Source organism: Capsicum annuum, chromosome 3 (assembly GCF_002878395.1).
Source record: "Capsicum annuum cultivar UCD-10X-F1 chromosome 3, UCD10Xv1.1, whole genome shotgun sequence".
Lineage (NCBI taxonomy): Eukaryota > Viridiplantae > Streptophyta > Magnoliopsida > Solanales > Solanaceae > Capsicum > Capsicum annuum.
In genome coordinates this window covers 227,055,381-227,082,943 of record NC_061113.1, presented here as the reverse complement: position 1 = coordinate 227,082,943, position 27,563 = coordinate 227,055,381, and the positions used below count along the sequence as shown (strand labels likewise).

Genomic DNA, 27,563 nt, shown 5'->3' with positions numbered 1-27,563 from the left:
TTTTGGCCAATAAGAACAAGCACAAATCGAGAGTAGAGAACAAGAACAACACAACAAGTTTGTAAGAATGAAAATGATAGATAGTGAAACAAGGATTATTACAAGATTAAGAACCAAGTGTATTTCAACACTAACCCCTAATGAATGTAATAATCAACACCACACTCTTAAGGTGACCGCCAAGGGAACCAACACACCATAAGATCCATTGTTCTCGAGCAAAGGCCAATACTAGCTTTTCCAAGCTCTAAAATACAATGGCTATTTCAAGCCCTAAATAAGACTAAACTAAGGTGTTCTTCTCTCAAAGAGAGGACTTTCAATATTTTAATATTTCATCATTCATAAACTAATGAGAAAAGACCTAAAATGTTCTATTTATATTATTATAAGACAAGACAAAAATGACAACAATACCCTTAATGGGTGGGATAGCCATGGAGTGCATTTGGGCCAAGTGAAGCGACCAAAGTGCCCTTAATGAGGTGACCAAACCATGAGCCATTAAGTGTTATCCAAATCCGTGAGTCCTCAAGTCTTCAATGCTCGAAGCAATCTTCCACTTACGACCTTGTTTATGCTCAAAACGGGTCCTCCATGCATGCCCATGTGTCCTCGAGGTGACCACGTTTGGATTTTCTAGGTGTTGGCCTCTAAAGATGTCATTAAAAGATAAGACGACCATTTTGACTTCTATCAGTCCAAGTTCTTCTTAAGAAATCATCTACGATAGTAAGAAAGTATGTCTCACCCTTATAGGTAGGTGTTTTGCTAGGTACCCAAGTGTCAATATGTATTAATTCAAAATAGTGACTAGAAGTAATGCATCTATTAGGAAAAGGGACTTTAGTTTGTCTTGCCAAAGTACAAATGGTACAAGAAATTTCTTTGTTGTTTGTAATGTTAATTGCTAATATTTCCTTAATGCATTTATAGCATTAAAGGTAAGTGCCCGAATCGACCATTCCATAAATTTTATAAAACCGTAACATTAGAAACTAAAATTTTCTCATTATCTTTAAAATTTGCAGGATAAACAAAACTCTGAATACTAGAGCATGAAGCTCTTAGACAAACTGGAATAGGAAAAGAACTAGACTCTAGAGAACTAGACTTAAGCAATCCATCAGAAAGAAACATTGAAGTAATGGACTTACTAGATTATCTTGTAATGAATGTGAAGCTCCTTGTAGCACATATAAACCAGTACAGGCATCACGAAAAGCTACCTCCATCAAACAAGGGTCCTGTAAAATACAACTAATTTTGATAAATGTCAGACTACAATCAAATTGCTCATATACTCTACTGACTGAGAGTAAATTATGTTTGAATACAAGAACAAGAAGAACATCATGAAGAATAATATTATGTGTTAATTTTATCTTGCCTACACATGTCACAGGGACTTTATGAAAGTTAGGTAAATGAATCATTATTGATGATTTAAGAACATAACATCATGCAGTAAGGATTCATTAAAAGTCATATATTGTGTTGCTCCTGAATCAATGATCCAAGATTTGTTAGGAGACTTAAAAGAAGAAGATGAAATGATTTTACAAGCAGTTTGCATACCAGCCGTGTTCACGCTTGCATTGAGCTCAAAATTTGAGGTACTGGAACTACCTTCCTGCATGGACTGAAATATATGAATGATCTGTTCACATTGTTCCTTCGTGAAACTTTGATTTACAACTGAGTTTGATAGAGTATTTCCCTCTTTTCCTGTGTTGATGAAATCATGTGCCTCTAGTGTATTTGCTTGTTGAGTACCAAAAATGTCTTTTCCTTGTTTGTTAATTTTGTAATGTTTGGAAATCCGACCATCTTATAACATTGTTCCTTCTCATGTCCTGTTTTCTTGTAGTACCTGCAATACATATCACTTTTCTTTGCTTGATATTGGCATGTTTGCCTATTCTTCATAGGTTTCCTCTAAGAGTTGTGAGAGTGCTAGGATATCCATTTGTGTTCAGTCATAAAAGCAAAAAAATCAGTAGTTATCTCATGGTTAGAATGTATCTCTCGCTGTGTTTCTTGGTGTAGTATGATAGAGTATGTTTGTGTTGTATTTAGTAAGGGCCTCACATCAAAATGTTTCCCCACACTGCAGTGTATGATTCATTGAGTCTCATCAAAAACTGTATCAACTTCTGATTTTTAAGAATTTTATGGTTATGCTCCTTAGCTCCACAAGTGCAGTCACAGGAATAGGTCATCAAAGTGTTTATCTCCTTATCTGATCCCAAATCCTCTGTAATTTAGTGAAGTAGGATACTACATCAATGGATCCTTGAGTGATCATGTTTAGCTTTCTTTGAAGCTGAAATAGCTTAGCTCCATCTGCCTGTCCATATCGCTCTCCATCTCATTCGATAGATCTACAATAGTTAATGAATAGATAACACTCTCAGCTATTTTTCAGCTTAAAGAGTTCAATAGCCAAGAGAAGATCATGCCATTACAACGAGTTCATTGAGCAAACATTGTTGAATCCTTTCTTGGTGGTTTGCAGGTTTCATTAATGAAAACTACTTTGTTTTTGGCTGACAAGGAGATCAAGACACCTCTCTTCCAGTTGCCATAATTGGTACCATCAAAGATGTTGTTTATGAGGCTCATTTCTATCGACTCACATGAAAATAGAAAGTAGGGATGAGAGATATCGATCTTGTTTGCATTATCCTTTATAGTCGTTGTTTCAGCCATAGCTTTTGTGTTTTAGGAAAAAAATATGGAAGAGTAGTGAGCTTAAAGCTCTGATACCATGAAAGAATTTAAGAGAAATAACATTCCATTAAAAATTATTTCTGTACAGTGCAAACTGATCCTATTTATACACCAGAAAAATTGCCAGCTCTATGTTATCCTAACAAACTCCAAACAAACTCAAACTATAGAAAACACAAAATAAAATGTATATACATGATATTATACTAAAATACCCCTTCCATACTTATTCTAGATTATATACACCTGGCAAGGCTATAAACGTGTTCAACATAAAGGAAAGGAATCAACTTCTATGTCTTCTTTGTATCACCTCTTCTTTAGACTTTAAGTCACATCTTTAGCTTTTTCTTCCTTTCTCTGCACATGGTGAACCACCGGAGACTCTGTCGGAGATAATTTAACAGCAACAAGTCTCGAATTTCGTGTTCTAGGTTTCAAATGAGGCCAAAGGTTGGGAGTCAAACCGGAAGACTCGAGCCTGATGAATTGAATGAGAGGATCATTATTCGGTCAAGTTGGGTTGGTCATGACCCAACCCATTTTTAGCGCATTTCAATCTAAGTAATTTTTGCGTTGGTTTCATTCGAACACATTTATTAACTCGCCCTATTTTAATTTGCTCAATTTCAGTTTAAATCCATTCATTTGACACCCCTAAGTCTTGGGTATTAAATCGTCTTTGTGAAAGGATGTTCTATTCAGCACAAATTCAAATTTAGTCTCGATATGAATATAGAACATCCGATGAAAAAAACAAAAACTCAATAGTGTGCATTCACTAATAACGATATATATCTTATATTTTTATTATAAAAATAGTTTAAAATATTTAAATATAATTATGCACTTCCTTATTATAATTTAAATAATTTTAATATAATAAAGTAAAATTAAATCACTCGTCACTTCAATTTAGGGTTTGTCCGGTAAGAAAGGAAAATGTTTTTCCCAAAAATAATTTTTCTTGAAAAATAATTGCATTTCTTATTTATTTTCTTATATTATATGCACATAAACAAAAAAATATTACTTCAAAATTATTTACACATAATTTAGACAAAAAACATGAAAGGTGAGTGGAGATAGGCCAGGATGAGTGAAGATGGATGTGTTGAAAGTGGAGAAGAGGCTATCGATACAAAATATAATTTTTAAAAATTATTTTTTCTTACTTCGACTAAAAAAAGTAATTTTTTCAGTTTTAAGAGACTTTATTTTTAAAAACTTTTAATAAATCAATTACTGGAAATAAGAAAATTATTTCAAATAATGTCAAAAGAAGCAAAGAGGGCACTTCACTTCACATCTCTCACTCTACTTTTTAGCAGCCAATGATAAAGTAGACTTGACCATAAATTTAAAGAAATTGGCCTCTCACTCATAGTTATGTCCCACTTTATAAATACATAGCCAATTATGTCCCTACAAACTAACATGCCTTAAATTTGGGTTATCTTATTGGTCATTGCTTGGAATAGCAACTTTGACAAGATAAAGACAACTTCATAATTCTCAACTACTTTTGATAATTTCTGAAATAAAGTTAGGGGAAAAGTTCTAATTCCTTCCAAAATAATAATTGTAGTAATTATTTTGTGCGGCTGCCTTTCTTATTAAATAAATTCTCATCTTAAATTGGGTGCAAGGACAATTTTTCCTCAGATAACTGCATTCTGTCTTGTCGAGTTGATCAAAAATAAAAAAGAAAATTTCGTAAGGACTTTTTTGTTATAATATTAATATAGTAAGTAATTATCAATATTATTTCTAATTAAAGATTGAGTTTGAATTCTGACAGAAAAAAACTAGGGATGCCTTCATTATTCTAGCCATTATTGTCACTAGAACGTCCCTGCAGCTGTTTTGAATTAGTCTTTTCCTTTTAGTTTTTTCAATCCCCGGGTGTTTGATATACGCATTTTAATTTTTATTAATTGTAATTTGTGTTACGTAAAGTTGATTAAAATGAGAACATTCTCTATCAAAACATTTTTTTATTCTCAGAATTATTTAAACCATATAAGGTATTAAAACTGCAATCTTCAATAGAAAGGATAATTTTTTTGTGAGATTTTAACACCTCTTGATATGGAGAAAATTTTGTTAGGAGCGTTATCTCCTTAATGGACCCTATAATGCACGATTCGAATTAGTCAGGGCTCCAATAAGGGCACCGGATAGTGAGTGGAAAACTAAGAAAAAAAAAAATAGTTTTTTTTTTTTTTGAAGACTTTTCCTTTTTTTTGTATATTAAAAAAAGAAAAAACTTAGGCAAAGCCGCAATCTTGGAGTGAAAGGAAGGAAAACAAAAGGGCCAATAGATCAGTGTATCTGGCGGCGGCTGCAAATTCATTTTTTAAAAATATTTATATTTATTTAGCTTAATAAATAGTACTTATAGAGTATTTTAAATTAGTTAATAAATTTTATTTATACACTTAACGTATAATTTTGTTTAATAGTACACTTAACTGTGTAATAAATATTCATATTACACTTTTTAATTTATAATTTAGAAAAAAATTGTGTATATTTTCAAGTTCCATTAGGTAAACAAGTTAAAACTTAACATATATTCATATTACACTTTTTAATTTATAATTTAGAAAAAAATTGTGTATATTTTCAAGTTCCATTAGGTAAACAAGTTAAAACTTAACATATAATACTTTTTTTTAATTATGTACGTTAGTCTCAGTAAGCAGCAAAACCTTAGAAATGATCTAATTGAATCTGATTTGTATAATTAGAGAAGATGAGATATATTTTATATTATTAAATTAACTACATAAAAATATTTGAGAACATGCACAAAAATATTTTTAAAATTTCAAATACAATGTCTAATAAAAGTATTTTATCGTGTGTTCATGAGAATTATTAAAATAACTTATATTTTAAATATTTAAATAAAATTTATTAATAAATTTAAGAGATTTTCTATTCTATTAATTAACCATACTCACTTTTTCCTATACGTCTCCTAAATGTTTTATTTATCGAGTGAAGGGTCAAGCAAATAAAACATAAGTTTAAGGCAACAAAACTCTTGAGACTTCCAAAGTTAAAAATAGTAATTACAAATAAGTATTGCAGTCAAACTAATATACACATTTGAATATAATTTTTTTCCTTTAAATTAAATCTTCGTACTTGAATTTACTATATGTATGACAGTAATGATGATTACCGTAAATATTTTGTATATAATATACTATTTCTTATAAAATATTATTACATCATATTTGATTATATTGTTATATAGAGGTAATTTTACAAAGAGTGTACCACTATAACAAACGACATTATTATTGTAAATAGAATATCGTTATAAAATAATAAAATATAATATAAAAAATTTATGCTAAAAATTAGATTGTTATAATAAAGTGTCTGAAAGTAACGTTATAGAAACTCTCACGGTATAACTTGTTTCTTTATAAACATAACGAGGTTTGGAAGAAAACAAATACTCGCTGAATAGATATCTGGAAAGTTCTAATATGTTCTAGAAATCAGATAAGAGGGGAATTTTTTTTTTTAAAAAAAAAAAAGACCTAAAGGAGTACAATCAAGTGAGCGACGTAGAGACTTGAAGAAATAATATCACTGGAATTGACCAAATCGTCCAAAGGAATAAAGATCGTAAAAACTTTCACCAACTTAAAAAAAAAATAAAAAAAAAAATGAAATGATTAATTTATTTAAAACCTTTTGATCATTTTTTATTCATCAATTGTACTTTGAATTTTTCTTCTATTTTCTAAAATAATCATGAAGTAGATAACTTTTAATTTAAAATTCGAAACACAGATTAAAATTGCAATAATCTCAAAGTTAAAGTTACATTTAATAAAATTTACAGCTCATATATTAAAGCTTTGATGTTTTCTTAAATCCGTGTTCAAACACCTGACTATTAGATTAAATTTGGATTGTTTGTTTGAAACATACGAGTTTAATTATTTGAATATTAAAGTTTAAAATACAAACTTGAAAATTTCAAATTTATATAATTTCTAAGTTGTTAGAAAAATCTTTCCTCTGCCCATCCCAACCCCACTTAACTTATCTAATGGGCCATTGACTGTGTAAAATTATCATTTTAGAAAAAATCATCTTGCCCAATTAAAAAGCTAAAAATTACACAAATACATTACTTATGTTTTCAATATTACAAAAAATCTTAACTCCCAAATTTCAATTATAGAGCTCTTAATTGTAACTTTTATAACAACAGTTTCATAATTACGAAAAAATAATTATATTTTGTATTTAAGTAAACTGTTGCTATACAGATACATATACAACAAGATTTATTGTCCTTGTTTTACTCAAATTAGTTGAGTTAAATAGGGAATAATTATTTCATCTAATTAAATTTTCATAAATTACTCTTATTTAAATTAGTAGATTTCTTTTCCAAATCAAACTCAAATATGAAAAATTATTATTTTCATGATCTTTAAAATTTTGAAATATCATTCTCTTATATTTTTAACTATTTTTTCTTGTTGGTTTTTTCATTTTTTTAAGCTTTTTTTTTATTTTAATTTCTTTCTCATTTTTTTCTTTTCACTTTATTTTCTTTCTTCTACTTCTCTCTTTTTTTCCTTTTTCGTTTTTTATTTATTTTTTTCTTTTTTCGTTTTCTTTTTTTCCTTTCTCATATTTTTTTTGTTTTATTCTTCTTCTTCTTTTTTTAAATTTTTTTCGCTTTTACTTTTACACTTCTATTCCTGATTTTTATTTCTCTTTCTTCTTCTTTTTTTCTTTTTCACTTTTGTTTTTGTTTCTTGTTTTTTCTTATTTTTTTTATTTTTTTTACTCTTCTATCTCTATATTTTATTTTTAAAAGACAAATATCTATATCATATATATATATATATATATATATATATATATATATAAAAAAAAAAAATATACAAAATAAATAGACATACAGATCTATTTATGTATTTACGATTAAAAACATACATATATAGCTACATGTGTATTTACGAAAATACATATCTGACTCACGTGTCTATATAAATATATAGGACACAAAATCTCTATAATAAAAATGATAATTATATACATATACATATAGATAATTAAAAAATACATGATACATATCTTAAACAGTAAAAAAAAAACAAATAAGTACATATGTTACGCTCTAAAATAACATAGTATGTACAGTTCAAAGACAAATTCAACACTGTATAAAATACATATAGCTCTGCATATGTATTTACAGAATACATACTTGATCCATATATATATTATTATTTTATATGAGTCACCTTTGTATTTTGCAAATACGTATGAAGATATATAATATAGTTATGTTTGTTACTGTTTAATATAAATATGATATGTATTTCGTAAATACATATCAGGGTCATATTTGTATTTTTTGTATAGTAATATACATATGGATCAGGCATGTATTCTGTAAATACATATGCAGAGTTATATATATTTTTTTGTAATGTAATATATATTATGTAAAAAAAAAACATATTCATACTATGATTTTGTATTATATTTTTGTGAAAAGTACATGTAATGTAAATTTATGTCATTATTTTGTTCTATAGATGTTGCGTGATCAGATATTCATGACAAGAGTATTTCCAAAGTTTGCACCACACATAGAATGTCACACAGTCAGTGATATTGAAGAACGTATTAAGGCGATGTTATCAAAGGAGCCGTACATGATTTTTTGTCATAAGAATATATGTGGTGACTACATGAACAAGAAGAAATATGTAGTTCAACCGCAATTAGACAGAAGTATTATGTCACAAATGTATTATAAATCTTTTGGGGTATGTGCATTTTTTGTATTTTATATATATAAATGCATATCTACATGTATTTTGTACGGTGTTGGATTTGTCTTTGAACTGTTCTATGTCATTCTAGATGGTAACATATGTAGTTATTTATATTTTTTTATTGTTTAAAATATGTATCATGTATTTTCTGATTACCTTTATGTATATGTATATAGTTGTCCTTTGTGTTGTAGAGATTTTGTGTCCTATAGGTTTATAGATACATATGAGTGAGATATGTATTTCTGTAAATGCATATGAAGATACATATGTATGTTTTGTACTGTAAATACATATCCAGCTTTGTATGATTATGTATTTTGTATGTTTTTTGAATATGTGTATGTGATATACATACTTGTCTTTTCAAAACAAAAGTTACAGATAGAAGAGTAAAAAAATGAAAAAAAAAATATAAAAAGAAAAAAAGGAAAAAAGAGAAGTTAAAAAGAAAAAAAGGAAGAAATAGAAATAGAAATGTAAAAAAAAAATAGAAAAAAAAAGAAGAAAACAAAAATAGAAAAAGAAAAAGAATATATGAGAAAGGAAAAAAACAAAAAACGAAAAAGGAAAAAAAGAGAAATAGAAGAGAGAAAATAAAGTGGAAAGAAAAAAGAAAAAGAAAAAAAATCAAAATAAAAAAATCAAATGATAAAAAAATAAGATGAAAAAGATTAATAAGAAAAAAAATGTAGAGATATAAGAGAGTGAAAGACATAATGATGTTTTATTTTAAAATTTTGAAGATCATGGAGATAATTATCTTCAAATATAAAAAAGAAAAAAACAAAATAAAATAATAAAATGTTAAAAAAAAAAAAGATGAAACAAAAAGGTAAAATATATAACTATATTTGGAGGAGGTGAAATAGTGAAGTGAAAATAGAAAAATGTAAAGTAACGAGAGTAAAACATGTACTTGTCTAGTTAATGAATAAAATAATATTATTCTTGCTATAAATTGTAATTTTACAAAAGTATCGTTATTTATTGTAATTATAATCTTAAATATGTTACTTTCTGTAATTTTTCCTTAAAAGAACCTCGATTAAACTAGATTTCTGAATTAGTGGGCTTTACTTGGATGTGTACCACCACACATTGTTTCTAGCTTAGCTATATTATTAGTGTAAATAATATAAATATCAACCCTTTTGGAAGTAATTACACTCTCTTCTATTTTTTGAATTACTTTACTCTCTCTTCTTATTAATATACATAACATAATCGACATATACATAACATTTTGTGTATATGTTGAGATTTTTCTAATATGTTTAGGGAGTTGAAATTTTTTGTAATATTGAAAACATAAATTGTGTGTTTATGTAATTTTTAGATATTATTACTGACGCATAGGTTTAATAATTTGTTGGAGATATTTAAAAGACATATTTTAACTAAGCTAGGTGTTTGGATACAATATCATGAATAAAGGATTGAAAATACAAATTGATGCAAGTACAATTATCTATTTGTCTATTCAACTTATTAACAATTATAGTATTGATTTTAGTTACAATTTTTTAATTAGTCTTCATTTTTAGAAGGGTAATACGACAAGGATCGGAGATAACAAGTGATGTATTGTGAAAATACGATACATTTGATAATAATTACACGAGCTTATGCTATTTCTTAAATACCTTGTGTGTCGTTTCTCATGTGTTTTAATTTATAGTTTTGTAGGATTTAAAAATTAAAATACTAAAAAGGCAAACAGATAAAGTACCTAAAGAAAGACGATGAGGAATGCATAATCAAAATATGTATGATGTTTAAATAGCTAGAGTTGTGGGATTAAGATGTTTACTATGTATTTGATGATTTTGATAGTATGCTTTGTTTTTAACTTTGGAGGCTGTAAACATTAAAAGAATGTTACTATATTCCTTCTTTGCTTGAGAAGAGAAGTTTGAGTTTGGTGAGGCCTAATTGAAATAAATTAATTATATTTTATAAACATTTGAAGATTTCAAAGAGCTTAAGAGCAAATTTTGACAAGCAAGATGAGAGACTTATGAAATTTAAGAAATTTGATACTTACGTTTTTTGGTTTTCCAAACAGGTCCTTTAACTGTTCTTAGTTTTACCTTATTTTAGAATGATGTGCATAGTTTAATGATAATATATATTTCTTTTAAATAAAAGTTACTTTAACGAGATACTTGCACAAGTTCAATAACAAATTAAGGAATTAACTCCATCATCTAGCTCAATCTTATCATTAGAACATAAATCTGATCAGCAACTAAAAGTATTTAATTAATATATTATAATCAAATAAGATTATTTGACTAAATTACACGATAAAAGATTAGAAGCACAAATCGATATGGTGATAACTATTTATTTGACTATTCTATTAATTTTAAAAATTAAAATCATGATCAACATAAAATTAGTCTTCATTTTAAAACAGATAATACGATAATAATCGGGATGACAAAAAATCATTTTAGTAGTAATATCAATTCCGGCAATAACCACCCCCCCCCCCCCCACAAAAAAAAAAAGAAAGAAAAATTATCCAAACAATAAATGAAAATAACAATAAAGAATACAATAAAAATAAATCAAAGTTAACCAATATGAATTGTGGTGTACTGATATAATTGTTCCACCTAGGGGTGGGCATTCGGTACTTCGGTTAGAGTTCGATTTTTTATTTCGATTTTTTTGATTTTTGGTTATGAAATTAAGTGTACCAAAAAACGAACCGCATTAGTTCGTTCGATTCGATTTATGTAAATTTCAATTTGATTCTATTTCGATTTAATAATTTTGATTTTTCGGTTTTGGGCCTATTTAATGAGCTAAATTATATTTGTAAATCGAACTAGTTTAACTTTCTTACATTAAGAAAAAAAAATAATATAAACTTATAAAGTCTTCTAGGTGACAAACGAGAATAATCATCTCCAATGCAAAAATCAGATGGAGGACTATATATTAACTTTCGGTTGCAAAAATCAATGCAAAAAGTAACTTTCGACTTCGGTTGTTGGATGTATTTGTATTTTGAGGCTTTGAGTTGTAGGCAATAGTGAGCTGTAGCTAAAGTGTAAATAGCTAATGAGCGTAGATATTATAAATATTATATGATAAATATATATTATATATATTAATATATATTATAATTTAAAAAGTATATTAAAAACATTGTTTTATTTCGATTTAAACTGAAAATCGAATTACGTCAACATAAAAGTCAAATCAAAATATTGAATTTATAGAAAAATAAATCAAAAGAACTCTTTGATCATAATTCTCCATATGAATGCTGCTTCGAACATGAAACTTGTGGTTAGTAGTAAAACACCGATTCACTCGTTGAGACCTAACCCCCTCGAGATTTTTTCTTACAAAGTTTTGCTATAGCATCTATGACCGCTTCTGGTTTAGGTAGGCAACCTTACAAATATACATCTACAGAAATTAGCTTGTCGACTCCCCGAATAGTACTATAAGAATCGTACTGAACATCCCACCTATAATTGCACAGGTTTCCATAACAATAACATATTTTGGTTCAGGCATTTGGGGGGTCATTTTCATTGTTACTGTTCCAGCCGTTAAAATTAGATCCATTTGTCATTTTGATACTAGTTCATAACGATCAAAGTCGAAGCGTGAATTTATTAGTGAAGCAAATTCAATGAAGCAACAGTTGGTACCATAGAGAATTCGAATTGAAAACCCAAAAAAATGAAATTAAAAAATCAAAATAATTCTATTTAGTTCAATATTTTGATTTTCATGCGCACCCCAAGTTTCACCTTTAATCAGATATTTCAGATTCGAATCATAAAAATAAAAAAAATTTTGTGAATAGAGTTACTCCCAAAATAAGTCTTGCAATACGTGTTTGTATTAATTGAGACACCAATATCAATGCCAAACACCTTGCAAAGGAAAAAAAGGACGAGGCTAAAATATAAAAAAGAAAATCTTACAATAAAGACAAAAACAGTTATTTTGCTGTTAGAGATTTTTTATTGGTAGCTGAAACTGAGTAGCCTATCCTGTAAATAAGTACCCATTAGGGGACAATATGGGAATTTCAAACTTTTCAACTCCACAAATGGACAAAAATAGTGGCTCATCCAGCAAATACTCACAACATCAAGGACAAAAACGTAAAATGGCAAGGAGCAACAAGACTCCGAAAATGTTATAATATTGGATGAGTGAAATAATTAAATACAGCATAAAATCGATAATGGAGATCTCTTTGTAAATGGCGGTGTCGACTAGTTCCCGAGTCCAACTCCTCCACTTGCTATTTCAATACGCGTTAACCAGCTAACTTGCGCAGTTTCGTCGGAGTGATTTTACGGTCACCGGACAGTGAAATAGACGCCCGCCGTTAATATTGACGACGATGATGAATGCTAATGGATTTAGCGGTGTGGAGAAAGAGTATATAAGGAAACATCATCTTCATCAGCCTAAGGAGAATCAATGCAGTTCGTTTTTAGTCAAGCACATTCGAGCACCTGTTCATCTTGTTCGTCTTCCTATTTCTCTTTTTTTGTTATATAATATATACTTTGTGTGGAGTTGTGAATGTATTTGCATTTTTGTTTTTGTGTAGATCGATTGATTTTATTTTCAGCTGTGTGTTAATCTTCTCGAGATTGATTATTTTTTTAGAAAATATCTTTAAGCTAAAACGTTAGATTCGTTATATTTTCCATTTTTGTGGATATAGTGACCAGTTTCCTGATTTGTATTGATCCGTGTTCTGTTTTCCCCTTTTTATGTAAAAAGAAAATACTCTATCCATAGCTATGTATGTGACACCGTTGGAATTTCGAGAGTGAATCAAGTTTTTCTTTTGACTGAAATTTTCTTATATATTTTTAGTATATTTTTAGTTGTCAATGATTGTGATTTTGACATAGTTTTCAAATGTATTATTTCAAATAAAAAAATTTTAAAGCTTCTTGTTCGAATTCACCGGCAAAACTTAGAAGTTTGATACTCGAAATATCAAAGGAGTACGACGTCACTAGGTTTTGATTTTGGGCCAGAACGGTGAGGTTCCTTCTTAGTTTTGTGTTTTGGTTGAATTTGTATAGAAGATGAAACCGAGGAAAGTTGAATTTGTTTCCTATTTTAGGTCAAGCAAAAATTGCTATCTTCTTTGAGTGCCAGTCTATTAGCTTTTTATCCAGTCTTGAAAGTGACTCTTACTACTCGTTTAGTTAGTTGTATCAGAAATAATCCTAACATAAAACTCTTCATCGCTAATGCAATGCTGTATAAGGTATAAAGTACGAACTCTCTCTCCATATATTGTACTTATCATGGAATGAGAATACATAAATTAGAATTATCAAGGATTAGTTCTATAGTATTTTGACATGACTTCTTTACTCCTGTTAATTCTTTTTTTCTTGAGCCAAGTGTCTATTGGAAACAACCTCTTACCTCCCAAGGTAGGGGTAAGGTATGCATATGCATATGTTGTTGTTGTTGTAGAATTAACAGGATTAGCTAAGTCTTGATTTGGCATCGCATGCTGCTTAATTAATTGTGTAATAAACTATGATCATCCACGGCAAAACATCTCATGTATTATCATCTTTCCATGGCAAACCTAATTTTGCATAACTAGGTCGTGAACCAAAAGATTCCTTGAAGAACTACCTAATGCAAGTGCTTATAGTGAATAGAGACAACAGGCTAAATGCATGGGCAATTGATATGGTCATTGATTATCCAAAAGGGGCAAATGACTCGTCTGCAGTTATAATTCTCCTAGTTAATTGCCTTGTGCTTTTTACTTTGACTGAATTTCTGGATCAAATCATATTACTGCAAGCAGAACAAAATTCATCTCTGGTAACATGAAGGAGACTTGCATTTTTTATATTTTGTGTTCAGCCAGTCCTAATGGCTGTTGGGTCTTCCTCTTCTTATCAGGTTTGGTCATTGGTTAGGCGGTTTGATCAGCCACAAAAGTACAAGCCCTTTGTTAGCAGGTGCATCGCGCAAGGAGATCTTGAGATTGGTAGTCTTAGGGAAGTTGATGTCAAGTCTGGCCTCCCTGCAACAACGAGTACCGAGAGATTGGAGCTTCTTGATGATGAAGAGCACATTTTGAGTGTCAGAATTATTGGCGGGGATCACAGACTTAGGGTATTAAACAATTCTCTCTTCTTTGGTTGTTTCTTTCTTTTTTCAATTATTCTTTCTGATTTTTAACAACTAGTTTCTCAATGGATGACCATTTCTATGGTAGAAGATTGCCTCCAAACTATAGTTAAATACCAAATTAAACTTCTAACTTGATTTATAATATACTTCTGATTTCTAATTTACAGTTTTTTTTTACACAAGGGTGTAGCCTAGTGGTCAACGAAGTGGGTTGAGAGCATGAGTTCTCAGGTTCAACCCCCCCCAAGCACAGACAAAAAATACTAGGTGATTCTTCCCATTTGTCCTAGCCTTGGTGGACAGAGTTACCTAATATCACTTGCTGGTGGGAGGTGGCAGGTATCCCGTGGATCTAGTCGAGGTGCGCTAAAGCTGGCTCGGACACCACGGTTATAAAAAAAATTACAGTTATTTTCAAATGCTTAGTCATATATAGGTACAGAGAAGCTCGAATCATCTGATATTGATATTTTTGCGCTACTGATTTTGCAAACTACTACTCCTCTTCCTTCTAAATAGCCTACTACTTGTCAGGGAAAAAGGGTATTGCAGGTTGGTATTCTAGGCAGGCATTTAAGCATGTTTCTCAACTATTAGATTAATTTGTTCTCTTTTAGATTGATGCTTTTTTGAATTAAGCTCTGGTGCTGGGAATTATCGTGAAGGGACTTTCTCTGATTGTACCATGTCATGTTTATACCATTTAATGACCCCTTTGACTTGTGTGTTGAGAACTGACGAGAATAGATCAGTTGTTAGGCACTTGAAGGGTAGATAAGTGTGTATCTTCTTGATGTAAGTCCTTTCATAGAGCCAACTGTATTTGTTCTTTGATTTAGCAAAAACGATTATGGTTTTCCATATATGCACCAAAAAGAACAAACACACTCTCTCTCTCTCTCTATATATGTACACACACAAAAAAAAAAAAACATTGTTGATATATTCAGGTTGTTTCTTGTGAAAATCTTGTACTTAGAGAAACGCTTTTTTTATTGGAATACGGATTATTGTAATTGAATGCTCTATGATTGTGATGTCATATCCTGCGAAGGCAAGCGTAATTATGTAATTGAATTTTTTTTGAAGAAATCACTAGGAATGATCTTCTTCTGACTAAGCAGGCTAAACATGATAGGTTAGTTTGCTCTTGCTGAGAGAGAGGAAGAGGGAGTGAGGGAGGGGGGGAAAGATACTTGTGGTTGCTTCCGACCTATGTATTGTTTTCACTGCATTCATTTAAATATTCTGCACTGTATTTTGCCCTTATCTCATTTTTTCTATTTAATCTTTTCCAGAACTACTCCTCAATCATATCTCTCCACCCCGAGGTGATCGATGGAAGACCTGGGACCTTAGTAATTGAATCATTTGTGGTGGACGTGCCCGAAGGAAACACCAAAGACGAGACGTGTTATTTTGTTGAAGCATTGATCAATTGCAACCTAAAATCACTTGCTGATGTTTCAGAGAGGCTTGCTGTGCAGGACAGGACAGAACCCATTGATCAGGTCTAAATGTTCTGAAGGTTATTTCACTAAGGATGAAGCTTCCTCAAGGCTGTTAATTCTCCTGAGGCTTTGGAGGCGGACTGTATGTGGCTGCTCTTTTATAATCCCCGGTGCTTCCCACTGGTGCTCTACCTTTTTCTTTTGCAGTGTATGCTTAGGGTTCAGTCATATTACTCGTTGTTTGTAGTGTCTCAGAACCACAGATTTTACAAGGATTTGTAGACACCCTGTAAATGGATGAAAAGACTAGCTTGTTTCGATTCTTAGAATTTTGATAACGGTATGCCACTTGTCTCAGTTTAGTGTTGTTCCAGGGTCTTGAGTTTGTAGCCTGTGTCTTTTCACTCGCATTTGTGGTCTCTATTTGCAGTAAACAATGGTGTGGGGTACAGGGAAAAACTCTATTTACTGAATAGAAGCATATTTTGAGGCTCCTACAGTCTATGAGCTAATGCTGTACAGACTAGTTATAGAGAAATGCTCTAGATCTGCAAACATTCTTATTTGTTTGTTGTTATTTATCATTGATATCATTGATCAGTCTTTTCCGAAACAGCCTCTCTACCTGACAAGGTAGGGGATAAGGTTTGCGTATACTCTACCCTCCTTAGATCTCACTTGTGAGATTGTATTGAGTATGTTGTTATTTATCCATTAATCACATGAAGACTCGTAACTGTTGTTAGCCAGTCATGTGACTCTGCAAGGTTCTTGCAATGAGCATGTTTATTGCGTTGAGTCTTTCTGGTCGCAAAGTTGCAAGCAGTGAAATTGCATGTAAGCTTGCGGTTAACGGCCATTTATGCTCATGCAAGCACCTGAAAAACCTTTGTGGGTTGCTTATGTATTATGTAACATGCAGTTAGTTAACTGTTGGTAATTGTTCTTCCTATTGCCCTGTTGATCGGTTATCATTCGTACTAGTCACCTATGCCATGGACTCCCAAGTGTATCCGGTTCATGTGCTTGCACTTGAAATCTTAATTCAAATAACAGAAACTTAAAGGTAAGTTCTACCTGGCTATGTTGTATGGAGCGGAGTGTTGGCTAGTTAAAAACTCTCACATTAAAAAGTTAAAAGGTGGCGGAGATGAGGATGTTGCGTTGGATGTGTGGTCATACCAGGAAAGATAAGGTGAGGAATGAGATTATTCGGGAGGTGAGAGTGACTACGGTGGAGGACAAGATGCGAGAAGTGAGGTTACGTTGGTTCGGGCACGTGATGAGGAAGGGATCTGATGCTCCAGTGCGGAGGTGTGAGCTATGGATGATTTTAGGCGGGGTAGGGGTAGGCCGAAGAAATATTGGAGGGAGATGATTGGCATGATATGGAGCAGTTACAGCTTACGAATGACATGACTCTTGATAGGAAGGTGTGAAGAATGCGGATTAGGGTAGAGGGTTAGGGGGTGAGAGGGCGTCGATCGCAGTAGGGGGCGTTTCTTATTTGTTTCTGAAGTTGCTTGCTCGTGGGTTGTGGGTTGTCTATAATTTCGAATATATAGTTTAGGAGTATCTTGTGGCATTAGTATCATCTTGTGGCTAGCGGGTCGAGGGTCTATCAGAAACCACCTCTCTACTTCTCCTGAGGTAGTGGTATGGTCTGCGTACACTCTACCCTTCCCAAACCCCACTAGGTGGGAATACACGGGATATGTTATTGTTAAAAGACGAGGAAAATGACTTTTGTAACGGAAGTAGAAAAAATATGTTTTAAGTGTCATTTGTCATTGATTGTGTCATCTCATCCTCCAGTACACCTCATCTTCACTCCCACCTTTGTTGCCCTCATCTTCACCACCCCAGACCGCAACCCCCACCTCCACTTTTCATAATATTTGTCTAGATTGTATATAAATGCTTTTCGGATGATATCTTTTGGCACAATAATTAACTTACTTATTTTTATGGAAAATAATTTTCAGGACACCCTAGATCTAAAGCTACTTTTCTCTAACTTTTAGTGTTAAAAATTGGCAGTAATTGTTAGCTATTCACATTTACCATAGAAAAAGAAAACAAATGACAGAGATGATTCCACAGTTCTTTTATTGATCAGGAGAAGAAGTGTTCAGCAATATCATCTGAACCCTTGAAAACAATACTACAACTATACAGTAAGGTGTAAATCATGAAAAATTCTCTGAATTTATTCTGGAATAATTCAAGAGAAAATACCATAAGGTCGTTATCAGCTGTTGATGTGGAATGCTTTGACGTATACAGTATACCAGAATTTGAAATTTATCGCAATCTTCGTATGATTCAACCATTAAGGCATCAGGTAAATGATGAGCAGAAGACGGATGGTTTCATATCATATTTGCAGAAATAAGCCTTGACCCTTTTTACTTTTTGATACAGTAGATTTGATGCTTAAAAATATACTGGACTGTATGGCACGCCAGAATTGAACTGCATCATGCATTTACCTTGATTGATCAAGATGCAAGGGTCATGCTTGGGCAGCTGTCGACTGTGCAGGCCAGTATGTCTCTATAGTCTCGTGATATCCTGAAGGAGTCGTAGACTTTACCATCACTGCTCTTTTTGTACTCGAACAACAGATTTGAATGATCAAATGCTGTCAACTTCACAAATCCATGGTCATAATCCCTGAAGATGCTCCATTTAGTTTGGATGGGGGTAAAATCCGAAAGGCTTGCTCCAGCTCCTCCAGCAGCAACATGTATAGTACCATTCAAGCCACCTTTATAAAAGCGCTTCTCGTTGTTTGTACAAATGTTCTGCAGTAAACAAGGAAGCGTCATCTTTACATCAGCCAAATAAACGAAAGTGGAACCATTTCATGTCAGAAATAATGTAAATATGATGCGTGGAAACATCCTAATATTTGTTGTCTGCTATACCGTACGGCCACTAACTGTCGAATGTTAGGTAAAATAACATCCTAATATTTGAGCTTCCGTTACAATGATTAAATTTGGAAGTTCCAGATGTACCTGGTAGATGGGACACGTCCTCTCATAGTTATGAACATGGCCGAATATGGCTATATCAACTTTATACTTTTGCCAGAGTTTTTGAAGGCTTTCCCTACCCATGGGCTCTGCAAAAGATCCTTCATCAGCATAAGAAGAATCTGAAGAATAGCCGAGTACCCGATGAGCAAGGAAGATCAGCCACGGTTGTTTTTGCCTGTCTACAGATGCCAGGCAGTGTTCAATGAAGTTATATTGCTCAGTTCCCTCCCTCCAGTCGTGTTCTGTATCAGCTATGCAGAACCGGAACATACCATAGTCGGTAGAATACCTGACAGAAGAAAACAAGAACATTGCAAAAAGTATATCAAAGAACTGTTGGACACAGAAGGATAACTAGTGGAGCGGCAGGTGAAATGACATTCTTCAAAAGATTATATTCCATGAATAGAAAAATGATTGGCAATCACAGATACAGTGAGGTTCATAGTCGAGTGATGATTATACGTTGGAAAAAGTACCTATAGAAATGAAATAATCAGATAGGAACAATCACCATACCAGAACTTATCCTTGTTTTCTGTGGGAACATAAAACATATTTTGAACTAAAACTCCACACTCTCCACCTGAATCCATGTTCCCATAAAATGATCCCGTACCGGGCCAGTCACGCTCATGGTTGCCACTGCAGAACGAAGTTAAGAATTTACCCAAAGCAAGCAGAAAATTCTTAAATGTTCAACAAGGTTCTACGTAGAACTGCAGCATACCTTGCAAGCATATAAGGTATAGTTGAAGCAATTGGCTCAATCTGAGAAGTAAACTGATCCCACTGTGAAATGTAGCCATTGGCATAACAGATATCGCCAATGTGGAATACAATGTCAATGTCCTTTAAATCATTAATAAGCTGATTGGTAGTGTTCAGCGCGCCAGGTTGAAATTGATTATATTCATTGGATCCATCAGCTTCATCCTGCAGTTTGGAAAGATGAAGCAGATCATTACATGATCAACCTGACCAAAATAGTTAACTTCAGAATGCGGTTTGATCTATGATTTTGTAAAGGAAAGCAGACACAGAATAGAAAAATATCACAAAAGTTGAAATTGGTCCTTGAACGAGGAAAATACTGTTCACAAAAACTATCATACTTGTCTAGTTTCCAATTTATTCCTAGGAATAAAGAACTACCAAACTGACATCTGCATTTTACTTATGTCACTATTAAACATTAGACTGACAGAACTAACCTCTTTTAACGTGAAGTACTGAGTAAGTTGAGCTAAAATAACTTCAATCAACTTGACATGGATCACTAGGTCAAAATTAAGCATGTCCCAGACTGAGATAAGATGGCCTTTGAGGATTTACTACTATCAATAGACGATTCATCATATGCAAACTAACCACAATTTTCTTTGTACTTCAAAATTGTTTGCTTATCAGTTGGTATAGTTAGCATGATCTTTTGATATTGAATATGCAACAGTGGAGATAAAAGGCAAATCTACTTGCCGAAATCATAGAATTTAATTGCTCTGGTGGTAATCTATTTTTAACAAAGGTGATTCAGATTCTTTTAAAACTTGAACCCAAGGCTACCAACTCAACTAATTGAAAATGACGGGCGCAGGAGAAAGAAACCTAAGAGAAGACACTCGTCTCTTGGGTCCCTTTATCCATGCAACACAGAAAACCATGCTCTTTTTGTCATCCCTGCAGCTTTCCAGATTTTCAATTGCATGCATAACTAGGAGCCTTCAAATTCTGTTTGAACTACATACAGATACCAAATGATCACAATTCTGTGCTTTTCCATATTCGTGCATTCAAGTAGCGCCATCACAAACGAGAATAATAACAACTATCGGCCTCAACTAGTTGAGCTGTCCACCTTGACTCCTAAAAAGCCAGTTGGATCAAATGTGGAGTTGCACCAAACTTGTCCCCTTCTATCAGTGCCAAACCAATTGACCAGTGCAACATATTGTCATTTTCCTTTCCCCTCATTCTCTTACCTTCCTCTGAAAGCAGTTTACACTTCACTATTTGCATTCTTATGCTACTCTGCTATTGATAAAAGCTTTTCCTGGCTCCCCTCCCCCATGAACTTGATAATCCATATGGAATGATAACAAAAGCTTCACAATTGGTAATCAAATAACATGAAGCAGCACAAAAAGAAAGAAAATTCATGATAATGCATGTCATAACCAAGGAATACAAATTAGTAATGAAAGCATATTATGAGCTTTCCAGATAATTAAATGCTATCAGGATCATGTGAAAGATAAATTTCAAGTCTAACTGAATCTGAAGAGACTACAAACCTTTCCCATGTCTCCAAAAATGACAACACGTTGTATAGAGTTTTGACCAGGATAAGGAGATGATTTAAACTGATACATCTGATTCCAGATATATGTGCCATTTAAGAATCTATGACCAAGCTTGTAGGTATACCTGCAAAGGCCAAGATGCAGCATGATCCGGAATTTCACCAACTAAAATAAAATATGACACTTCACGGTTCTATAAAAGGTACTAGGTCGAACTCGTCTATAAATATAATGAAGTTAATTTCATTTAAAAAGTACAACATCTTGACATTGAGTTTAGGAATGTTAAGTGGAAATTGTAACGGTCGCCCGCTGGTGATATTGTCCGCTCTAAGCCTAGGCCCGCACGGCTTTGAAACGCATCACTAGTTAGTCACATACACCAGCTCTTATGGACTCAGCGTCCTCATTGAGGTTCGCCCCATTGCATGGAATTTGCCTAGACTCAGCACTGAGATTTGGCCCGCCTTACCGGGATTTGCCTAAACTCAGTTGAACGTCCCAGTTTGCTAGCGATGTTGTCCGCTCGGGGCCTGGGCTCGCATGGTTTTAAAACGCGTCACTAGGGTGTAAGGACTGCTTACTAATATATCCAACATCTCTCTTGTGTTTTGCCTATGTGGGATTTTTATCCTAAGCTAGGTCTCACAGAAACCAATGCTTGCCTAATTGAAGAAGTACGCATGCCCAAAAACAATTCTCAATGTTCTATGGAAGTATGAACATCTATGCCAATCTGTATGAAGTTCTCGCACAAACAAGGGGAAAAAACATACTTTTCTTCCTTTTTCAAAAAAAAAAAAATCAAAATGAGGATAGAAAACATACAGTTTATTTGGCCACAATTCTTTTAGGAAACTGGTATGGATGAATCCAGGATCACGCCATCCAACAGTTCGTGCTGGTGCACCTGAAAGTGGCATCATATATGAGAAACGCCACTGTTGATCCACCATAACATTTGACACAATTAGACATCTTTTATAGCTTTGAATACCATCCAAAATTCTGCTAGCTTCCTAGATGTAAGAACCAAAAGACAGAACTCAGAAGTCTAAAGTTAGATCATGACATGTCAACTCTCATCCAAAAGCAACATTATCAAAACGAGTACACTGATTCTCGTGGGGTAATATCTTATGTTCCAAGTACATGTTTCTAGATTATTTTATGTACAATAAACATAGAAGGTGATCTACAGTGTGGAATTAGAATATATGTTCATCATACCTATGCTTTACCTTATGATATTCTTTTCATGTTGATGCTCTTACAAGAGTTACAACTTATCAGTTGGCTCTTTCCAATTAACTCCATTAAGCGGTTAGTCATGAATTAACCCGGTTCTACTCCTTAACGAAAAATATAATCAAATAAAAAGGAGTCCAACGCACCACACATGCTGCTACGGTCAAATGTCAATGTCCCAGCTGGACTACGGCTTTGTTGTCCTCCCTTCGGACCCCATTCCACGAAAGGCTCTGCTTCATTGATCCCATATCCACTTGTCCAAGTCACAGTCATCTGAAAGTTTAAAGAAGGTTATTTCCTTGACTTATTTGTGTGACTACATCCTAGTACACAAAAGCAATTTCCAATTCAATTAACATAACATAACCTGCCCAGGGAAAGTAAAAACAAATATTAAGCTGCTAAAAGCTTATTTTGACCTCTGTACGTAGGGAAAATGGACACTTACTTCATTCCATATCTTTCCTTGTGCTAAACGTGGGTATACTGGTGCATTTGGATTTGCAAAGGCAACTATGTTTGATACAGCCACCAGCTTTGGCTGTTGGATAAGGAGACAAATTAAGGTAAAATGAGATCAGTACAAAGTCACCTACTGGATATGTTAAATGAAAACAAAGCAAAAGCCTAAACAGTGGAAGAGGAATAGAAGCTAATCCACATACAGAAACAGACAGATGAAAGCAACATACTATAAAGTTGAAGATATTTATACAATGAACATAACCACAAACAAACATGCTTTGATATATAACTACTCTATTTAGGTTCCAAATTCCTGAAAGCTTTGAGTTTTGCAAAATTGAATTCAAAGAAAAAATGGATCAGAAAATTGTTTAACTTGTCTACAAAGGGAAGAAAATCAATATATCAGAGAAAGTTCGGTCCAGATAACAATTTGTAATTGATTGAGATTATTTAAAGCGCACGTTAGATATTCTTGAGGAGAAGAACAAAGTAGTGATGGCAAGTTACATAAACTTGCATTCAGTGCAAAAATACTCTGGACAGAATTGACAAGCATGAGAAAGCTATGAACATACACTGAAGATTCCACCAGAAAACAAGGCAAATGAAAAGTCTGATCTCTGGTTAATCAATTGAAGCTTTAATGATCCTTTCCCTGTGTCTTTGTAGTGAGGGCTAGAGTAACTGGCATATTGATACTGCACGGTAAAAATGCAAGTAGTGGGACAACCATGATTACTCTTTATCCTTTCACTCAAGAGAAACTTCTGGAACCAAATCTAATTAGACTGCGCAAAACACCAACCTTTATAGGCGCCGTACACAGAAATGGTGGAAACGTTCTGGGATTTTCAGGGAGGCAACTAGATTCACTAACCAAAAGAAATAGCACAGTTATATGTTGAATAACAAATTAAAGCCATCATATTTGACATGATTTTATCAAAACTTCACTAGTTATATTCTCAAAGGGATTCAGAATTTAGTTTTTTCAGTCAAATGTTTAGGTAGCAGTTCATTTAGGAAAAAAGAGACTGCATTTATGAACTTCTAGTTATAAGATACCACCAAAGAGATGGTTAAGAATGAGGAAAATGTGAAAGCTATTAGTAAGTAGGAAATCATACTGGTTAGTACCATAAAGAAGTAAAAGGATGCACTCCCAACTTTTTAATATTCACTTCGTATTGCCAACAATATCATTTATCACGACCATGCAATAGTTTGATTGAAGTGATAACTACATGATTTCTACCTGAAATTGCCAGGAGAAAATACCCCAATCCAATCATCGGTCAAGGGATTTGAAACGCTATACTCTAGAACAACCCATTCTTTGTTTTGCCCCTGCAATTTGAATGGAAATTTAAACTATGAATGGAGAGACTTTGTATCTTCTCATTCACAAATCTAGACCACATGGCATTGTTTATTAGAGACCATTAGAAAATTTAACTTATTCCCTTGCTCGACATACTTGCTTTATGGCATCAACTAGTTTTCCCTGAATGGTATACATGTGCCAGTAAGAAAAAGCTATTGGAGCTTACATTAACCCCGAGAACTGAAGGAGTAGCTTTAATAGAAGCATGACTGTCAAGGGCAAGAACAGTCTTATGAATTGCAATCCTTGAAAGAGGCTGCACCCCATGACATGTTACTCCTTGCAGGCTAACCAGAGTCAACATAACTGAAAGTAAAGCTACTAAAGTTCCCATTGCATCCACCGCAAAATCTGAAACCAAACAGTCTTGATTAGAACAGAAAATCAAGGACAAATTTAGCATCCATCAATGAAGATAAGATGTCTGTCAGAAACTAATAACATGAATAAAACAAGTATCAACTATCAACACCATTTACGCCTTTCATATAATCGAAAGTGAAACCAAGTATAACTCCCCCCTTGGACCCTAAAAAAGAAAATAAAAGATGCTAAGTACTTCAACTTTCCACTAATAAGAAAATGGACCTTGGGTCCAACTCAACCCCAAAAGCTAACTCAAGAGGTGAGTATCGTCCAAGACCATATAAAGGGACAAATGATACAAGCCCCAACCATTTTGGGACTCAAACCCCCTGCACGACTGGACATCAGAACCATAGACATTATAAGATGTGGTCCTAACATCAAGTAAACCATGAATAGGTTGGGCTTGGCTTGATATTTACAAAAAATAGGCAGCCCGACGCACTACAGCTTCCGCTATGTGCACAGTCCGGGGAAGGGCCCCACCACAAGAGTGTATTGTACGCAGCCTTAACTTGCATTTCTGTCAAAGGTTGTTTTCAAGGCTTGGCTCGATACTGTGATAAGGAAATAGACCTTGGCCCTAATTCTAACTACAAAAGTCCATATAAAGAGACGGATGATCTCAAACCCTGAAGGATGAGGGACTCAACAAGTTAGCATTCACCCCATCTCACTCCTTTAAAGATAAAAGACTGTCCTTTCATTAAAAAATTTAATTTTTGCTAGCACATCCAGTCCCAAATATAAAGGAGGAATAAGGTAGATTGATAGCCCAGTTTAAATTAGTCTAACTATAATAAATTCTTGGAATATTGAATTCCTTCACAACTAGTTTCGGATTGATGTGTAGCTAGATTGATTGATCTCAAAGAGAAAAAAAAACTGTTAGCTCAATTAGTCCAAAGTACACTTGTAACAAGGTGTAATTCCTTATGGGCCAAGCCTGCACAGCTTTTTGGGACTTATTACTTAGTAGCACACCAACAACAAATACATCACAGAACAATCAACATAGTGACAAACAGTTATGTATGTATCCAACAAAGCAAATAAATAGATCAAGAAGCCAAGAATCATTAAGTTCAAGTAGAAAGAAGAAGAGGTTACTGACCTGAAGCTACTTACAATTCAAGATAAAAATTTAAGTAGCATGTGGGAACAAATCCATAAAGCTCAATGTTTTTAGCAGCTTTACTAAGAGAGCAAGAAAGGCTTAAAATACAAGGAGAAGATTGAGGCATTACGTGTAAGCGACTGATAATGATTGACATTTAGTGATGCCAAGAATTCTGAGAAAAATGAGTCCATTGACCTCCCAAGTGACAAAAATGACCCTCTCAACTCTTTAATTAAAAAAATAAATAAATGGATCCATAATATTATTAAGTTAAAAAAATAAAATTTTTGAATAAATTGCATTAATTGTCTCAATCACTTTGCACATTGTTGTTAAATAACTTGACAAAGTTATCAAACAATTTCGCACAATTGTTGAACAACTTTACAATATTGTTCGACAACTTTGATAGTTGTAGAATTTTGCAAAGTTGTTGAACAACTATCAAAGTTATTTGACAACTGCATAAAATTGTTGAAACAAAGATATTTACTTGTTTGTTCCTTTTAATCTAAAGTCCCCTCCCAAGTTTTTAATTAAAAAGGGGATAAGTGGATTCCACAATGTCCCCAAGTTGAAAAAATAAAGTCACTTGAACGATTGAGACAGTTGTTCGACAACTGCATTAGTTATCTCAACAATTTCGCACAATTGTCGAACAATTTTAATAGTTATTGAGCAACTTCGCAAAGTTGTTGAACAACTATCAAAGTTGTTCTACAAACAACTTCGCAAAGTTGTTGGAACGAAAATATTTTTAAAAAAATTGAAAAAATATTCGTCCCTCTCACCTAATTTTTAAAATTTGAAGGACCTCACTTAATTGGGAAACTTGTTTGTCCCTTTTTAATCCAAAGTCCCTTATGAATCATTATTTTTACTCTCTCTATTTTAAAATAGTTGGCTCTTGTTCACTTCACACTCAAAAATATTTATTAGGATTTACCTTATCAAATTAATCTTATTAATTCAACAACATACCCATTGTATTCCCACAGAAAGGAATAGATAAAGTATATGTAGAATCACTACGTCAGATAAAATAGAGAGATTATTTTAGACCCCAGGTTCAGGATAAATAATAATATATCGAGTAAAAAATAAAAAAACAAACAACAAAATGAGATAGCAAATCATTAGATAATAAAAGAAATAAGACACCTACGGAGTAATGTTATGAACTATTTATTTGAAATCACAAACATCATCAAAACACCACGAACAAGAAACTAAAAGACATATGCATAACACTATGATAACAGACACAACTACAAATACAACACTCTTCCCCACTAGTAAGTACGCACTCCTATCCACTAACTCTATATCCTAATCAGCGTCCTCCACACTTTCCTTTCAAGTGTCATGTCCTTCATAAATTATAACTGCTTCATGCTATGCCTAATTACCTCCCTCCAATATTTTTTCAACCTAACTCTACCCCTCT

The 27,563-nt window shown here is 32.9% G+C and overlaps 2 protein-coding genes across 3 annotated transcripts; one reads left to right on the top strand and one right to left on the bottom strand.

Moving 5' to 3' along the window:
* Window positions 1-12,730: 12,730 nt before the first annotated feature.
* On the top strand, window positions 12,731-16,677 carry LOC107863146 (abscisic acid receptor PYL8). The gene is made up of 3 exons (XM_016708948.2): window positions 12,731-13,074; window positions 14,496-14,711; window positions 16,028-16,677. Exons 1-3 carry the CDS (start codon window positions 12,949-12,951, stop codon window positions 16,244-16,246), a joined length of 561 nt encoding a protein of 186 aa, XP_016564434.1. The 5' UTR covers window positions 12,731-12,948; the 3' UTR covers window positions 16,247-16,677.
* Window positions 16,678-18,263: 1,586 nt separating this feature from the next.
* Window positions 18,264-26,316, bottom strand: LOC107863147 (probable inactive purple acid phosphatase 1). Of its 2 annotated transcripts, XM_047409417.1 has the most exons (13): window positions 26,111-26,316; window positions 24,797-24,981; window positions 24,502-24,593; window positions 24,052-24,118; window positions 23,822-23,944; window positions 23,227-23,319; window positions 22,922-23,051; window positions 22,356-22,437; window positions 21,519-21,651; window positions 19,955-20,160; window positions 19,744-19,869; window positions 19,204-19,513; window positions 18,264-18,987 (listed from the first exon to the last, which is right to left on the bottom strand). In XM_047409417.1, exons 2-13 carry the CDS (start codon window positions 24,962-24,964, stop codon window positions 18,682-18,684), a joined length of 1,836 nt encoding a protein of 611 aa, XP_047265373.1. In that variant the 5' UTR covers window positions 24,965-24,981; window positions 26,111-26,316; the 3' UTR covers window positions 18,264-18,681. The 2 variants fall into 2 exon arrangements, with proteins under 2 accessions (XP_047265373.1, XP_047265374.1); XM_047409418.1 differs by lacking the exons at window positions 23,822-23,944; window positions 24,052-24,118; window positions 24,502-24,593 and having other exon boundaries at window positions 26,111-26,269.
* Window positions 26,317-27,563: the final 1,247 nt, after the last annotated feature.

Excerpts from the sequence above, each read along its gene's own strand:
- LOC107863146 (XM_016708948.2), top strand. The coding sequence starts at position 12,949 with ATGATGAATGCTAATGGATTTAGCGGTGTGGAGAAAGAGTATATAAGG. Across the intron at positions 13,075-14,495 it reads TTCGAGCACCTGTTCATCTT|GTTTGGTCATTGGTTAGGCG; the intron begins GTTCGTCTTCCT and ends TCTTCTTATCAG. Across the intron at positions 14,712-16,027 it reads GCGGGGATCACAGACTTAGG|AACTACTCCTCAATCATATC; the intron begins GTATTAAACAAT and ends AATCTTTTCCAG.
- LOC107863147 (XM_047409417.1), bottom strand. The coding sequence starts at position 24,964 with ATGGGAACTTTAGTAGCTTTACTTTCAGTTATGTTGACTCTGGTTAGC. Across the intron at positions 23,945-24,051 it reads TGTGTACGGCGCCTATAAAG|TATCAATATGCCAGTTACTC; the intron begins GTTGGTGTTTTG and ends TTTACCGTGCAG. Across the intron at positions 23,320-23,821 it reads TTTCTGGTGGAATCTTCAGT|CCAAAGCTGGTGGCTGTATC; the intron begins GTATGTTCATAG and ends CTTATCCAACAG.